At 45.9% G+C, this 16,458-nt stretch overlaps 2 protein-coding genes across 3 annotated transcripts in view; one reads left to right on the top strand and one right to left on the bottom strand.

The window, feature by feature from the left end:
* Nucleotides 1-356: 356 nt before the first annotated feature.
* Nucleotides 357-8,193, bottom strand: NUDT21 (nudix hydrolase 21). 2 transcript variants are annotated; one of them, XM_075161013.1, is made up of 8 exons: nucleotides 7,948-8,193; nucleotides 5,596-5,796; nucleotides 4,265-4,328; nucleotides 3,477-3,566; nucleotides 2,738-2,813; nucleotides 2,264-2,378; nucleotides 885-948; nucleotides 357-531 (listed from the first exon to the last, which is right to left on the bottom strand). In XM_075161013.1, the coding sequence occupies exons 1-7, from the start codon at nucleotides 8,061-8,063 to the stop codon at nucleotides 927-929; spliced, it is 684 nt and encodes a 227-aa protein (XP_075017114.1). In that variant the 5' UTR covers nucleotides 8,064-8,193; the 3' UTR covers nucleotides 357-531; nucleotides 885-926. The 2 variants fall into 2 exon arrangements, with proteins under 2 accessions (XP_075017114.1, XP_075017113.1); XM_075161012.1 differs by lacking the exon at nucleotides 357-531 and having other exon boundaries at nucleotides 658-948.
* Nucleotides 8,194-8,387: 194 nt separating this feature from the next.
* Nucleotides 8,388-16,458, top strand: part of OGFOD1 (2-oxoglutarate and iron dependent oxygenase domain containing 1) — a 15,531-nt gene continuing 7,460 nt past the window's right edge. Inside the window, exons 1-10 of the mRNA XM_075161219.1 lie at nucleotides 8,388-8,570; nucleotides 8,652-8,797; nucleotides 8,885-8,931; nucleotides 9,426-9,526; nucleotides 10,380-10,496; nucleotides 10,989-11,080; nucleotides 13,352-13,480; nucleotides 13,854-13,967; nucleotides 14,715-14,794; nucleotides 14,929-15,362. Coding sequence (XP_075017320.1) covers nucleotides 8,420-8,570; nucleotides 8,652-8,797; nucleotides 8,885-8,931; nucleotides 9,426-9,526; nucleotides 10,380-10,496; nucleotides 10,989-11,080; nucleotides 13,352-13,480; nucleotides 13,854-13,967; nucleotides 14,715-14,794; nucleotides 14,929-15,362 — 1,411 coding nt within the window. The 5' untranslated portion in view covers nucleotides 8,388-8,419. The remainder of the gene's footprint in view (nucleotides 8,571-8,651; nucleotides 8,798-8,884; nucleotides 8,932-9,425; nucleotides 9,527-10,379; nucleotides 10,497-10,988; nucleotides 11,081-13,351; nucleotides 13,481-13,853; nucleotides 13,968-14,714; nucleotides 14,795-14,928; nucleotides 15,363-16,458) is intronic.

The raw sequence follows: 16,458 nt of genomic DNA, 5'->3' as shown, positions 1-16,458 counted from the left end.
ATTTACTACCTGCAAGAGACTGAAATGTTGAAGAGAAGCAGGAGGAGTGTGAGTATCCCTTGCAGGGTGACACTGGTCTACTACAACAGCTCAGCGTAACATGGAACCACTTCCATACGGCACTGGCAAAACATTTCAACACGACCCAAATTCTGTCCTGTAGCTATAGAAAAAGATACAAAATTAATTTCATATTTTAACTGGATCTCAGGCCAGTCCAACAGAATTTTTGGGTTGTTATTTTCTTAAGGGGGCACAGAAGGAGAAGATACACGTTACATCTCTTCCAAGCCCTGTACAAACAGCAATGCTTCCAGATCAGTTCTGATAAGCTTTGAAAGGCTACACTTGCCTTTAAGTACTCATACTCTGTTCTCCAAGTTAAAAAAAGACTCAAAATTATATTGCACCTATTTATACTGTTTAATTTCTCCCTCAGACTAATTGCCTGCTCAGGGATGCAGATGAGAGCATCCGAATGGTCCCTGAATGGGTCAGGTCCTCCTCTTGCTTCCAAGATCTTCTGTATTCCTGAAGGAAAGTAATAAAGTTTAAAATATATACCTAAAAGTAGGAAACAACTAAAGCAAAAAAAAAAAAAAAAAACAACAAAAAACCCCCAAAAACCCCTACAAAAAACCAAACCCAAGACAAACAGAATCTTAACCATTTTGTTTAATGTTGTACAAAAAAAATTTGGTGAGTATTACAATGAAAAGCGATTAAAACACTGATATCACATTGCCATCCCACTACCTAAACAGTTGAGATTCACTTCTCTATTCATACAATAGAAAGTTTAGTGGCCTTCAGGAAAAGAATGACATAAAAAAATCCCTTGCGTCACACATATTCTTTTCTCTACATTTTAAAGCTGTGCTCACAGAGACGGCTTCTTCTATCAGACTCTTCAGGCATATGGGAATTCAGTTGTAAATAAAGTTGAACCTAAAATTAAAAGGATTATACTAAGTGAGGGATTTTCATTCTTTTTATTTAAGTGACATTTTGGAATGAATAAGCAAATGTTTCATTTCTGCTCTTGATAAGCCTCTAACTGACAGAACAAAAGTGAATTTTTTATTAAGAGAGCTCTATAGTATAGCAGGAAGCATCATTTTTAACAGCCAATTCTACACTAGCATTGCACAACAATCTCTTAAGGTTGCAGAAGAACTGATTATTAACATTTCATCTCTTAAGAGAGCTTCATAGACATGAAAATACCAGTGAGTTATATACCCCCCCCCCAGCAACAATTTCACAGCATTTCTGCTATCAGGGCCAACTTTATACGCTCCAAGGGTAACAGATAGACATACTCAACAGAACAGCTAATTCTTCTCAACTAAGTTTCACAACAAACAGCGTTCACACAGTGAAAGCAAGCATCCAGCTCAACTTCCAGATGTCCGACCTTCGGATGTGTCTGTTGCACTGGTACCAAACTGGCATTTGGCTGCATAATGGCCAGTGTTTTGCTGGTATTCAGGAGAAAGTATCTGCTGCCTTTAGAGCAGTGGGGGGAAGCCCCCAGAGCTGCAACTGGGACTAGACAGAGAAAAACCATGGCACAATACAAGCCTGTTGTGGGCAATACCAGTGCTGACATTCTGCTAACAGACTTTTTTCATCAAAGTAGGTGGATGACAGAACTACTTCCCCGAGTAACAGCTGACAGGCTGTGGGATGCTTGGCGTTCCTGAACATTTGCTGAAGTAACAGAAACCAGGGAGACTAGTGAGCTCCAGAGACCCGAGGTACAAGCCGTTTTCAGGTAAGAAAGCCAAAGAGTGTGTACATTGGAAAAAGGAAGGAAAAAATACAGCTGTCCCTACAGATACTTGTGTTATAAACACGCTACACATTATAAACTCTACTACAGAGTCTAAAAAACCCCATGTTTAATCAGCACAAAGCTGTGATGACATGCACATCTAATTCAGTGCCTGAAACACGCATCTTGGCTTTTACTCTCACGCTGTCCCTAACACTTGCAAGAAGCTGTTCCTTAGCCTGCGCACAGCTTCATCCTCAACATCTCTCATTTTCCTTTCCTACAACTGCTAGATAGGACTTTGGTGCTAGCAAGTTGTGATCAGTGCCTCTGAATTGTCCATCACATCTTGTCTGAGGTAGATTCTAAGCTCTTTGGGATAGCTGCAACCTTTTCACAGCCGGTTTCTGTACTGCCTAGCCTTGCTCTGGTGTCCCACAGCAAATGTGTTCCCAAGAACTATAATACAAATAAATCTTAATATACCTGCTCAAAAGTTGAGGAAGGCTGGAAATAATGGGTCCATATCCTGGTGCATTGTCATAGAGCTCAAACAATGGCGCAGCGACCAGCTTGTAATTTTTTGGGACTGCAAACAAAGCTAAAAACAAATACAGGTTATTAATAAGAAAAACCACCACACATTCAGCCAAGGTCTCGCCATCCCCCACACACCTCAAAACAAGATCACTACATAGAGCACTATAGTAGATTTATTCCTTTTCTAGTTAAATACAGGGGTCATATTCTGATGCAGGAGCAGGAATGAGCATTTACTAGGAACTCAAGTTCAAAGGATCACCTACCTTCAAAACTGGTATCAACACTTAACTTTTTAGTGATCATCTATAAACAACTGCAAGCATATGAACACAAACTTGCTACTACATTTCCTTGCATGAAATGCAAGCATTTAGACATTGTTATAAATAAAATCCTTTGTTGCAAACAAACACTTACCCTTTTCTTGAAGCTGAACCAAGAAAAGCTTTTTGTGCTCTTTTGGTTTTGTAATATGAGCTGGAATATAGGGATACTGGAAAAAAAAAACAGTAAAAATTGGTTTTACAGAGCTTTGAAAATACTGTGCAATCTTAAGTGCTACTTTATAAATTACAAAGCACTGTGCAAGCTTTCAACATGACATATATTGTTCTTTCATGGCATCAAATAATGAAAACCACTTTTGTAAGAAAGTACTCAGAAAGGCATGCTGTTGTTGTCACAACTATTGACAGGATCTAAAGAGGCACCAGTACTCATGAGCCGTTAAAACAACCCAACAAGATAGAAATGCGTAACAGCAAAGTGAGCAAGTATTTTCAGTGTTAAAGCATTTAGAAATAGGGTAGTGAGACTATTTTATTCACAGGACATCTGTTCCATATGCAGCAGTGCGAGAGTTTCCGCTGTGGCTAAAACAGGAATTTCAATAGTGTGTCTGGCTCAGCACAGGACTGGAAGCTATTACATCCAGTGCTTTCTCATCCGTCAGGATGGGTGTGAGGAGGGAGAGGGGAGTTTCCAGAAGAAAAAGTTTGTAGTTTCTCCTCAGCCACAGAAAGGAGATGAAATAGGTAAAAAACAGAAAGACTAATTGCTCATGCAGCAGGTACTCAAAAAGCCCAGCTGGCAAGTTGAAGGCTTTTGGAAGAACACCACTTGACTGAAGAAGATGAAAGTCAACATGAGTACTCACCTGCGGAGGTTCAAAGTTCGGTCTCCACCAGTTACCAATGCAGTCATCAATCACCCAGTCTTGCTGAACACCATCCTGACGACCCAGTATCTACCAAAAAATCCAGCTACAGTCAAAACTCTTAACTACCCCACGTCAATTTTTTTAGAAAACATATACCAGAAGCATGAAGACTTGCTGTAATAAGGGTCTGATGTATTTCAGCTTTTAATACCACCTTTAACAGCTTTTAATAGCATTTTAGAGTATTTTTGTATAAAGTGACTTTTTTAGTAAAAGCCTCACGTGACAGGACAAGGACACTTTTGAGAGCATTTCAAATTCCATGCTGTATTCGGTTGAACTGAGTCCCGTCAGACCAATGGGAAGAATGATATGCATTGTTATGCTACCTGACAGAATTAGTTTAGGTTACTTGGAGCGCATGGAAAGTTAATTGGTGCATTGGGAAGACAATCTCAAAAACAAGTCCTCATCAGTTGTGCTCCGCAATGTATTTTATTGCCCATCCGCACACTCATTTGCCTGAAGCCAGCCAAAAAGCAAAGCTGCAAATGAACACAGGACTTGAGCAGCAGGTAGGGGGTCAGCCACTAGACCACTCTGTCACACTCTGACGATGCAGATAAATGAAAACTTACTGCTTTATTTGTTAACTACCTGAGAACATCACAAAAGCATCAAAATAACAGAAGCAAGGAGGAGACTACTCTAATGCTTTGACTTATTCTGTTAACTCTAAAATAATCCAAGATTCCGATATAGTAACATAACAAAAGAAAACAGACCTCTGTCATTAAGCGTTTGAGACCTTCTACCTCATCTTCTCCTGGATTGAGTTCACCACCAGGTCTGTTAAAATAATCAATGATGAAAGCTGAAGTTATGTTTTATTGCATTTACCAACTTTCACAGGTAAGTTTGGATGTGCTTCCAGGCAGGGAGTTACAAATTCACTCAAGGCCCTTAAGTCAGATGTTCCAAATCTAACTTTGCTGAATTGGAAGACTTTGGATAGCTTCCACCAAAACCGTGACTAAAATGGCAACTGTATGTCCCTTAAAAAAAACACCCATTATATAAAATACTTCCACTTCAGCAGGACATCATATATATGGTATACATATATATCTCTCTCTCATGATTATACATGATAATAACTGGGACACTTAAAAGGTAAAGTTTTAACAATAATATAAAAGCACCAGAAGTTGAAGAAAGAGTTGTAAATACCGACCGTATTTGTTCTTATCTCAAAACCAGCACTCACTGAAGCACACAGGAAGCAGAAAATAACACTCGTGGGGAACTGTCCTGCATTTGATGCAAGGTTAATGAAAAAACCTAAAACCACATTTTCATCATTACAGAGTTTTGCAAAACTTTTAGAGTCTAGCCTATTTTGTCCACAAACATCCCCCAAATCAAGATGTCAAAAAATAATCTGGAGATAAAGTTAGATTTCACACGCACACAAAACCGAGAACAAACAATATAAATGTTAAAAACATAAGAGCAAGAACACAAGCAGGGTAACTTGAGACAAGTCAAGCCCATCCAGTTTAAAAAAAGAAAACATCACTACAACCTTATGATCCAAACACTAAAATTTCACTCCGGCAGTGATAAGTATGAGATGAACTGAAGCAGTTTTCTCAAATTCGCATGCCTACCTTTCTTGCTGTCCCCAGCTCACCCAGGAGTTTGTAAACAGTTATCATTCTGCGTTTACTGGGGTTTATTCCTTGAGCTCCACTTTACCATTTTTGCAGCCATAGCATTAGGATATTTAAGCAGAACAGCTTTCACAATATAAGAACAACACACTAACTACTGATAATGAGTTTTAAACAGGACTTTACCATAGTGATGCACCGTAACTAAGATTTCCAGTCGGTTCAAAACTGTCACCCCACTCATGAGCAGAGTCAGACAAATAAATTTTAGATGAAAAAAACCCCCACCATTCAAAAAAGTTTTCCCAGACTAAGTGTTTGCAAGAAATTAATCACGTTCAAAACATCTATCAGGTAGCCACACTTTAACTCTAGCCTGCATGGTTAGTGGTCTGTGAAAATAAAGTTAAACTAAAAGTTACATTCAAGAAACAGACACTTACAGCTTGAAAAAAGTGGTACCCAGCTGCAGTAACAGCACGTGGGGCAGCCTGTGCTCATGTACAATCAGAACCCCTTCCACTGTCCGCCTCATGCCGATCTTGTCAAACTCTTCCCTCATGCGCTGAAACCGAGCTGCCACGGAACTGTCCTTCTCATACAGGGGTTCCTTTGTACCAAACGTGTAATTTGTCAGAGGATACCTGCAAGGGGAAGGAAACACGTTACTACACAACAAGAAATCTAAATTTAAATCACTATGACACAGCATCTACCCTAAGGCAGAACCTTCTGTGCTTGGCGGAACGGTAACTCATTCGTAGCGCTAGTCTAGAAGTTCTTGTTTGTGACTTATGGGGCCCCTGTCGCGCGAAGATCCGCACTACGGTACGCACAAGCGCAGGAAGTCCTGCTGATCGACACGCTGGTGTGGTGCTGACTCAAAAGAGGGAAAGAAGCCCAAAAGAACCAGCAGCAACTGTTATTCAACAGCCACCCTCTTTGATCTCCACACCGCAGAGAAAATGCGGCTGAGGCTCTGAGAGGAGCTGGGAAAGGGACAGGAGAGAAAAGCTCTGCTGGGAAGGAAGGAAGCTGCACAGGACAGCGGGTTGTTTTTCTGCAGAAGTAATAAAGAGCCCGAGAACTAAAGTGTTAGAAGTGGTTTTGTTTTGAAGTGGGAAATGAGACATCTGGATCACAGAAGAGGAGAAATGCTGAGTGTCTAAGTGCAGGGCTGGGAGCCTGGGGTAAGGTCAAGAGTTTGAGCAGATCACTCCATTGGCTAGGTGCTGGACCTACGCATTCTCTAGTGACAGTATAGTGGAAACTCAAGAGATTTCTCCAGGTAAGAGTCAGAAAAGAAAGGAAAGCTTAGGCAAGAAATTGGTCAGGGAGCACAGAGGGCAACAGGAAAATGCTATTGTACCACAAAATCCAAGCAACACAGAGATCTGATAGCACGAAGCCTGGAGGGAAGGCAGGATCATCAGGCTAAGTCAAAAAGGGAGAGGAAAATGGGTTCTGGGCAGAGAGCAGTAACGAGTTATCACCATGGTTTTATTGACTTGTGGCATACAGCAACTGAATTAACAGAATAAATGACTGATTTAATGGGGAGTGTTTTCCCCGAGATGCATCTCGTCATGTATTCTTTCCCCAATACTTAAGCATGTCAAACTTAAGTAGTATACACTCTTCCCCCCCTCAAATTTTTCCTCCCTCCAAATTTTCCTCATTTTTTACAGCAGCGAAAACACAAGCAAGTTGCTGTTGTTAGAGCCCTTCCTCATGTACACAAGTGAGACAAAACAACCAGTTTCCTAACTGCAGATTCATTTATTAGCAAACTCCACCCCGCTTTCACTTATAGCTTAGAATCATTTCCATTTTTAGATACACAGATAGCTTTATTAATAATCTACTATGCTAACCCATACTACGCTAATGTGGGTACATTAGTCTGTATATCAAACCCCTTAGCCTACACTTTAAAAAAATTATGGTGATAACACAGCTTCCTGCTGAGCCTTTTCTTCAGAAACACTATAAAAATATTCCAATCTCTTAAGTTCATATTTGAACTTCCACAAGACTCTTTCTAACTGTGAATAAACTCAGCTATACCAAAAAAATACATGAGAGTGTGATTAATAGCCAAAATTGAATATTGGCTGTTACACTTAACATTTGCTGTTTCTGCAACTTGACAGATGTACTTGGCAAAGAACACATCTATGAGAGTTTACTGGAGGCAGCTAAAGTATATGGCTTCTCATATAAAGTAAGTATTTATTAGCAAATAGTTTGTATCTATGACAGAAGGTGTTCTCTGATAGCAACCACTCCGAATTAAAACACCTGCACCAGACAATCAGCAGGCACCAGGCACACCTCACCACATCCACTGACCACCCAGGCCAATGCCCCGCTCCTCTCTGCCGCCAACGGCGGGCGCCTATGAACGAGCACCCCAGAAGAGAAGCACAGATGACGTTCACCACGTCTAAATACTCCCTAACGGTGTTAATTGGGGTTCACACCTCCCCAGCCGGATGCTGTCTCTACGTACTACATCATATAGACTCAATGCCGGTCGCTGCCAGCTTTCAGCACCCCCAACATCCCACAGCGTGGCGTTCCACAGCCGAACAGCGCGCCCCTCCGAGAGGGCAGACCCCTCGCCGGCAACCGGGCTCTTCCGCCGCTTTCCCCTCAGCCCCCCGGCCGGCGGAGGAGCAGGACCCCGGGCCGACGGCTGCCGAGGGAAAACCTCCCAAGGGCGGCCGACGGCGCGGGGAAGGGCTCGCTAGCGGGACGGGACGGGGCCCGGGGAGGCCCGAGGCGGCGCTCACAGGTTGATGGTCCTCTCCAGCGTGAGCGGCTTCGTCTGCTGGATGTACTTGTTCCCGAACTGGTTCACCCCGCGGGGCCAGCCGGTCTGCGAACGGTTGGGCGGCACCACGGACATGGCGGCGCGGCGGGAGGCGGCGAGGGAGCGATCAGTGCTCAGCGGCGGGAACGGCGTCCGCCATTAACCTCCCCGCCAGGCCGCACACCCTCCGCCTCGCCGGAACCGCCCGCCACACTTCCGGCGCGACCATAGAGAGGAGCCGCTCTGCCCTCCCCCATCCCCAGCGCCTCCGCGGTGGGGCGGGAGGGGCCACCCTCTCGCTGGCATTTTGGCGCCGCGCTCCGCCCTTCCCCCGCTCCCTCATTGGCCAGAGGCGCGCGGCTCCGCCCCCTCGCGCGATCCGATTGGCCCGGCGGGCGGCGCGGGGCCCGCCGGGAGCTGTAGTCCGGCGGGGGCTGTCAGAGGGGAGCGCCATGGGCGCCAAGCGGCGCGGGGCAGCGGCGCCGCCGGGGAAGAAGCGCGGGAAGCGGGAGGCGCGCGCCGAGCTCTGCGCCGCCCTCAGGGACGCGGCGCTGCGGGAGCGGGCGGCGGCGGCCTGGGGCCGCGGGGAGCCGCTCCGCCACGGTACGCCCCAACCCCCCGAGCCCGGCCTGCGCGGCGGCGGCGGGCCCGCTCCTCCCCTCACCGGCGGCGTTTCCCTTGCAGAGGCGGCGGCGGTGGAGCCGGCCCCGTTCCGGCACGGCGTCATCCCCGGCTTCCTGGCGGGCCCGGCCTTCGCGGAGGCGCTGCGCGACGAGCTGCTGGGCCTCGGCTTCCGCGGGCGGCGCAACGACCTCCTCTCGCTGCGGCAGGTGGGCCCCGGGCCGGGCCGGGCCGCGCCGAGCCGGGCCCGGCCGCCCTAACCCCCGTCCCTTCTTCTCTTCCATGGGCCGGCGCAGTCCGAGGAGCTGGGGGGAAGGCCGGAGCCCCACGTCGCCGCGCTGAGGTAAAGCGCCGGCTCGGGGCTTTGCCAGCTCCGGGTGCGGCCGCTCGGGGAGGGGAGAAGCCCTGGCTGGCTCCCCTGGGAGGGCGAGGGCAGCGGGGTGGGCCGGGCGGCACTCGGCCGCCTGCCACGGTGGTCAGGCAGGAACCGGCCCTGAAGAGCTGAATCTGCTCTCTGCAGGTCGTGGCCCTGAGGGCAGTTACCGGTTTTCCTCCGAGCGGTGCAAGCTGATTCAGCCCTCCTGTACCCGTCACTTCTGAAATGCTTACCTATCCCCCTTACAACTGATTTCACACTCACTGCTGGTTATTGTTGGCGATGCTGTGAGCGCTGGGCTGTTTTCCTGGCCAGCTCCTGTGTGGTCCTACAGGAATACAGTGTCTCCGGCAGCTCCTTTAACTGTTTAAATAGTTGGAAAGGAGATAATAAATTAGTTTAGGCTATGGTGATGTGTTTTATAACACAGGAGGACACTTACCTTGTGCTTGTCTTCTCAGGCATGCTTTGTGTGAAGAATTCCGAGCGTGGCTTTCTGCTGTGACCCAGATAGAGCTGGAGCCAACTATTGACATCTCCTGTGCTAAATATGAATATACTGGTCAGTCTATAAGCGATCCTTTCCCCAAAGCTTCTATGCGTGTATAGGAAACTAGAGAATAATTCATTACATAACCCACCACAGCCCCTTTCTAGTTCTAGAGGGTCCTAGAAGCTATCAGCAGCAAACCAAAGTCTCAGAAAATGAAGTCCCAATTATGGAAAAACTGTTGCTGCAGTCACGTTGCTGATGGCTTTAACTGGGCCCAGTGTTGTTGCAAGCCCCCGCTTTTTTGGAGATGTGCAGCCCGTGTTTGCGTGCCTGCTTCCATGCACGGTTGTGAAGTGTTCAGCTTCCAAATGCCACAATTGAGTTTGTGAAGTCCAATGCTAAAATGTCACCTTGGTGAGTCCAGGTTACAACTGCTCCTAGCCTTTTAGTCATGAAAAATCACTGTAGGAAGGGGAAAGCTTTTACTGCTGTCAGCTCTAGTTTTTAAAAGTCTTTTGCGCAACCAACTGTTGGTCCAGCTTTTCTGTTCCCAAGGCTCCCCCCCTCTATTCCAGCAACAAACCTATTCAAAGGGCAAGTCTGTATTTAAAAGAGCTTGAATCATTATTTAACTCAGGAATCTCTGTCCGCTGTGCCCGGTGACAGCCGTGGAAGGGTGGATGACGAGTTATAACTGCCCGTACCTTCAGAGTGGGCTAATCTGCCAATTGCAGTGCAATCCCACAGAATTTAATCTTGCAAATCTTGGGCTGGTGATGCTGACGAGTGAAAATGCAGTTCTTGGAGAGGGCGTGTTTTTTCTTGCTGTATCCTTGCGGGGAAAAAGCTGGGAAGCAGCCATTGGAATGAATCATGCGTGTACTGGAAAGGCGCTACTGCAGCAAAACGTATGTAATTGCAGATGTCTTGCTGTGCCACGATGATGAGCTGGAAGGTCGGAGAATTGCTTTCATCCTGTACCTCGTGCCACCCTGGGAGAAAAGCGACGGGGGAACGCTGGACCTGTATAGCACAGATGGTAAGAGCTCCGAGCTCAGCCTCAGGTGGCTGAAAAAGATGAAGCTTATGTGCCCCTTGCGGGAACTCTCTCCTCAAACAGTACAAGGAAGATAAAGAGTTTCTCCTTAATCCAGAGAAGCTGATGTATATGTAAAATTTGCACCTTAGAGATGGGCTGTAGCAGTCAGCCTTTGCAGACAATGCTAGTGGGCGACAGTAGAGAAAAGGAGAAGTTAAAGATAAGGGGAATCTTTCTTTTTCCCCACTCTTTTTTGCAAGGGCCAAGAGTGGAGGCAGGATGGAGGCAATGCTTGGAACTCTAAAGTGATGGGGATAACTTCCCTTTCCAGCAACAGAAGTCTGCTGATTCCTCACCAAGCCCTTGCTCTGGGCTTCATCTCTTATACCCAGGTGTCTCGCCAGTCGCAATGTCACGAAGTCAGAGAGAAATGGCAGTTTCTAGTGAGTTCCAGTTCATATCTTAACCAGAGTATGTTTTCTTCCTCCTCAGAACACTTTCAGCCACAGAAAATCGTCAAGTCATTAGTGCCTTCGTGGAACACGCTGGTTTTCTTTGAAGTGTCTCCAGTCTCTTTCCACCAGGCAAGGAGCTGTCTCCTGTTCATTTTTTGATTCTCATTGTTGTGGTTATTTACTCTGTGTGTTATTACAGTCCTGATGGGGAGGGAGAAGGGAAAGGGAGAAGTGTGGGTAGAATGGATTCCTCATGCTAAGTGCTGTGTTAAAGGCAGGGCTTCAAGGAGGACACGAGCTGATAAAGCCAACTTAAACTGTCACTCTAGCTTCATCATCTTGAGGGGAGAAAACTTCCATTTCTATTTTGTGTTGCTCTCCTGGCAAGCCACTGCTGTGGATTTGGCTGTGGTGATGAGAGAGATTTTGTTTGTTTGCTTGTTTTAAACTAGCTCACATTTTTCATGCGGATGCCCTGACTTTGCTCCAGAAGAGCTCCTCAGCACATCACCTTGCCCATAGGGCGCTTTGCAGATACGGCTTTACCCACTCTCTAACGTAGATGTAGTGCCGTACCCTACAGTAGAAATGCTGATATGGTTAAGTAGCACTTCGTGGCACTTATCAGGAAGATGGCTGGAAACAGGATGAATAATCTGTGGAACTGCACGATACAGACACCTGGCTGAAATCTGAAACTCCTGTGGACTTGAGAATACCACGGACTGTAACAAACAGGGCCAAAGAGCAGAAGGTTGGAGAGGAAGAAGATCAGTGATGTAGGTTGGGCATGTCCTCACCTAGACTGCTTAGGGTTTTATTTTTGTGTCATTTATGTCTTACAATTAATTAACAGAAGCATCTACTTGGTCACTGCCCTAATTGCTTTCAGGTAGTGATTTAATCTTGTCATAAAAATTCATATTCCACTTAACCTTGTGACTGCTTCTACTGACCTAAATGTAATCCCACACGTTAGCACTATTCAGAGTCCTGTGCACAGTCTCCGATACTGTTAACACAGGCAATAAACTCAGCTTAAATCATAAATTTATTTTTAAAATAAGCATTAATCTTAACTGGGAGTGCCATGAATCAAAGCCTCCCAGCTCTGGACCTCACTGGTTGTGCCCAGAGTATTTGCTGAACCACTGAATCATTTCTTTGACCCTTTTCATCAGTAAAGCGTAGAGCCTGCGAATTACCATTAGAGGACTGCGTAAGGGTCAGACTGATACGAAGCCTTCACAGCAGATGCCAGCCTTAAATCCCTCTTAGGCATTGGGCAAAGAGCATTTAGTCAGTACTTCCTAATAGATCTTCAGGTTTTGGCCTTCATGGTTTACATTTCTTTAGGAGATAGCAAATAAAGCTGTGGGTGTTTGCCGAGCAGAGCGGGTCCATGAGCTTCAAATGCCAGGCATTTTAATGGTTTCCATTTCCCAAGTGATTTAGGATTCGGTAGCTATTCCAAATAACCTAGAACACCTCTAAGTCATGCAAGGAAAGGGCCACTACAGCTCTGTAACAATCAATAAGAGCCAAAACCTTTTCGGAACAGACTGTGTTTCTTCTTCCTGTTCAGTCAGTCTGTTCTAAAAAAAAACAAACAGTGCAAAGTCTTCATGTGCTATTCAAAAATTCACAACAGTTTGTGGCTTGCAACCAGTCATAAGGGGATGGCTCTCTCTTCACACTACTGTCACAGTACAGCACCCTAGAATGTGAAATTGTTCAATTTAGCCCAATTTACCTCTGCACAATATGATGAAATCAAATTTCACATCACTGTGTGAAAACCAAGGGTTTCCACAGACCAGGTTAAATGCCAGAATAGAGGGGCTGCTTTTAGTCTGGTAGATAGGTGGACAAAGAGCCAAAGGTATCAGGCAAATGCCCTTCATGATGGCTTGTATTACAGCACTTTTTAAAAAGTAAAAGACAAAAAAGTAGACCAGTATAGTCTGCTGTGGCCCACAGATGCTCAGTTGCTTTCTGAGTTTCCAGATTAAGCTGTGACAGCTAATTGTTGCAGCCTGGGGTAGCTGGTTCTTCAACAGAATAAATGGTAGAAAAATAAAACACAGTTACTTTTAATAGCAGAATGACTCAAAGCTCCGAGAGAGCGGGGGTGGATTCTGCTGGGAGCTTGGAGTAAAAGCTTGGACTGTGATTCTTGAAACCTACAATGGACTTGAGCATCAAAGTTTCTTTAAGCCTTCTTTCTGTAAGCCAAGAATAATCCAGCCTGGTCTAGCCCTTGTCTGACTTCTCTGTGTATGCAGTAGGCTCTCCAGAGTCAGGTCCATCTCCTACGACGAGTCTACGTGGTGCCTGTTACAGCTGGTCCTTAAATGTTCTGTAGTCTAAACAGTAACGTGCTGCTCAACGTTGTTCCAGGTGTCGGAAGTTCTCTCTGAGGAGAAGTGCCGCTTGTCGGTGAGCGGCTGGTTTCACGGCCCGTCAATAGTCAGACCTGCACGCCACGTGGAAGCTGCCTTGCCCAGGAGCCCACACATCCCCTATGATGTGAGTAACAAGCCTACATCTGCTTATCTGCATTTCTATTTCCTTCCTGTTCCTGGAATACCTGTTACGGGATGCGCTGATGCTTGGGGATGCTTTAATCTTTAACTTATCCCATTCTCTCATTTGGTTTCCTGCCCATAAATTCATAGCTCGTTTCTTTCTTGTATATCTTTCTTGACTCTGTACATTTTGCATACCTAACAATAGTGCAGAGAATGCAGCAAATACTCGTGGTGCAATCAAATAATGATATAAAGAAAGGAATGGAGTGTGTGTGGGGAGGAATCCAGCCCTGTGGCCAGCTGGGTAAGGGGGAATTGGGGAATCCTTTTTACTTTTGCAAGTTCAGCATTCAAATCCATTTCCCTTCCAGCATGAAATCTTGTATGAGTGGATCAATCTGGTTTATTTGGACATGGACTCCCAAGCTCAAATCCAGGAAGAATTTGAGGAGCGATCAGAAATTCTCCTGAAAGATTTTCTTAAGGTAAGCCCAGTGGTTCAACCTGATGTGGTCTGCTAGAACAGGTCACAGCGCTGGCAGTTACCGCATGTCATGCAGGCTGGGAAGGGCCTTGCTTGTTCGGCTGTTAACTAAAACACCTTCTAGTTTCACTCCCTAAAGGGGAACGGACCAGACGACCTCCAGAGGTCCCTTCCAACCTCACATTCTGTGATTCTGAGGGTAGATCCCCTCTGCCTGCCCATACGCTTTTGCATAGGGACTCATCAAAAATCACAAACTTTGCTTCAACATTCTTGTTTCCTGCAAGAAGCAAAGCAGAAGGATGGAAACACATGTCATCCTTCCTGCTTCCTAGCCTTGTGGTGACCAGAGTGTCCTTCCCTGTCCCTCAAGCTCTCGCAGCACTTGGGGAACCTGACCTGTGTGTGAAACAAGTGATCCATAATGGTTTGGTCTTACTTGAAAGGCTTTGCTTCTCAAGGCTGATTCACCTCTGGTTTACTGGGCATCCGTACCTCAGCGAAACTGCATTCTCACCCAGCAGACAATCAAGTAGCATTTGATACCTGGTGGTCACTGGCACTGAAAAAACATCGATGCCCACCCAGGCTATGCCCCTCAATTCAGCAGTCCTTAGGTGCCTCAAACAAGTTAGGGAAAAAATTAGAGTGCCTTATCTAGATGAGACTAGGCAATGGCTGCTTCTAGCACACCAAGGGAGACCTGGGAGCTAAATGTTAACGTTTCTGCACTATCTTTCTCTTGCAGAAAGAGAAATACCAACTACTGTGTGAAGCTTTGGAGAAGAAAGACATCCAGTGGAGTAGCCGGGGGCCTGCCCATAAGAGGTGGGGAATGACAGCGTCCTGCACCTATTGATCAGGCCAAGCAGGAGCTGCCATGAGGCTGCACTGGTTGATGCTGCCTCCATGGACGTGGTCCTTGTTGGTTCCCCACTGCTGATACCTCTGCTGTCTTTCAGACTCTATGAGACGGGAGAAGAAGACAGCCTCCCTGACATCCTGAAGAAATTCCTGCAGTTCTTACGCTCCGAGGCCTTGTTTTTACTGCTTTCTAACTTTACTGGCCTAAAGCTGCACTTCCTGGCTCCCTCTGATGAGGACGAGGATGCTGGGGAAGGAAGAGCAGCAGACACTGCTGGGCGCAGCAGTCCCAAACCTGAGCAGGAAGAGGCTGAACAACACGCCGATAGCAATCCCCGTCAGCCTGACAGCATCCCTGAAGCACAAGACAGCGAGATGCAGAATGGTAAGTCAAACAGCAGCAGCGTGAAGGGACTTGAGCAGAATCCCGACATTAAGGATGCTGGCAGCAGAATTCCCAGTGATTTTCAAGGAACTGGCATTTCACCTTGTGCTGCAGCCGGCACGAGGCACCAGCACAAACATGGGACTTGAAGCATGTCAGGCTGGGTATCCAAAATAAGTGACCATTGCAAAAGAATTTGGAATAAAATAATGAGTAACTTGAAGATACCGTTTTGAACAGACTTAAGTCTTAAGGGTGGGACTTCTGTAGGAGTCAAGGCATGGGTGAGGAGCGGGGGTGTTAATTAATTGCCCAATAATCTTTTGCCAATAGTTACACTCCTGCTTCATATAAAGCAGATTCTTGTATGAGACCAAATCAAAAGGAAGAAAGTGAACAGATCAGAAGTAAAGATAATTAGAATTAGAAAACCAATACCTAAAAATAGGATTTAACCTTTCAGAAAATGCTGCCGGCCTAAATAATCACTTAGTTGTCAGCATTGAGATATCATTGCTATAAAAGATTAGGTTAATTTTGGATTCATGGATTGGTGCTGTTTATTGAAAACGGTGGCTTTGAAGTTTAAGGGTAGAATTTTTGAAAATGCTCATCTTGCACTGAGTCAGGCAAGTTAGTGGACACTGAAATAAAAGGTAATAAAAAAATAAGTCCCACTGAAAATCCCACCAGAACACTTACCTGGCACAAAGGCTTTGTTTTTCTGATTTCCACGGCTAGTCATTTTGCCTCTTCTATCTGCCATGTTCCCGCCGTGTGATTTTAAACTCACATATGAGGAGGGCATAGTTTGGGGCCGCATGGGTTGAAAACTGAGCTAGAGCAATGAGGGGAAAAAAAAGGCTTCCCCAAATTCTGATGTACCTCCTGGGATGGCACATGAAGAGTGAGTTCAGAGCAATATCCTTCACAGAAGCATCTGGTAGTTTCAGTACTTCAAGAACAGATAGGTTGCTGGCTCTTGAAGTTTGGAGCGCTAGTGCAAATCTTGGGGGCAAAAAAAACCCCAAAACAAAACGAGGAACTGGTTAAACCAAAGCACATCGCAGCTTGAGCCTTTCAAAGAGAGCAAACCTTGGCCTCCCTTCTCCACATTGGTCAAAGGATATAATTTGGAGCCACCTCCAGAAAAGAAGTTAACGTGAGATCTGTGGTTTTACTTTTTCTTCCCTTTACAGTTTCCTGGGGCTGGCCAACGCAGCTCCACCGTGGCGTGGCTGTG

The sequence above is a fragment of the Calonectris borealis genome, chromosome 12 (genome assembly GCF_964195595.1).
Source record: "Calonectris borealis chromosome 12, bCalBor7.hap1.2, whole genome shotgun sequence".
NCBI classification, from domain to species: domain Eukaryota; kingdom Metazoa; phylum Chordata; class Aves; order Procellariiformes; family Procellariidae; genus Calonectris; species Calonectris borealis.
Note: the sequence above shows the minus strand (reverse complement) of the source record. Positions and strands in the feature narration are given on the sequence as shown.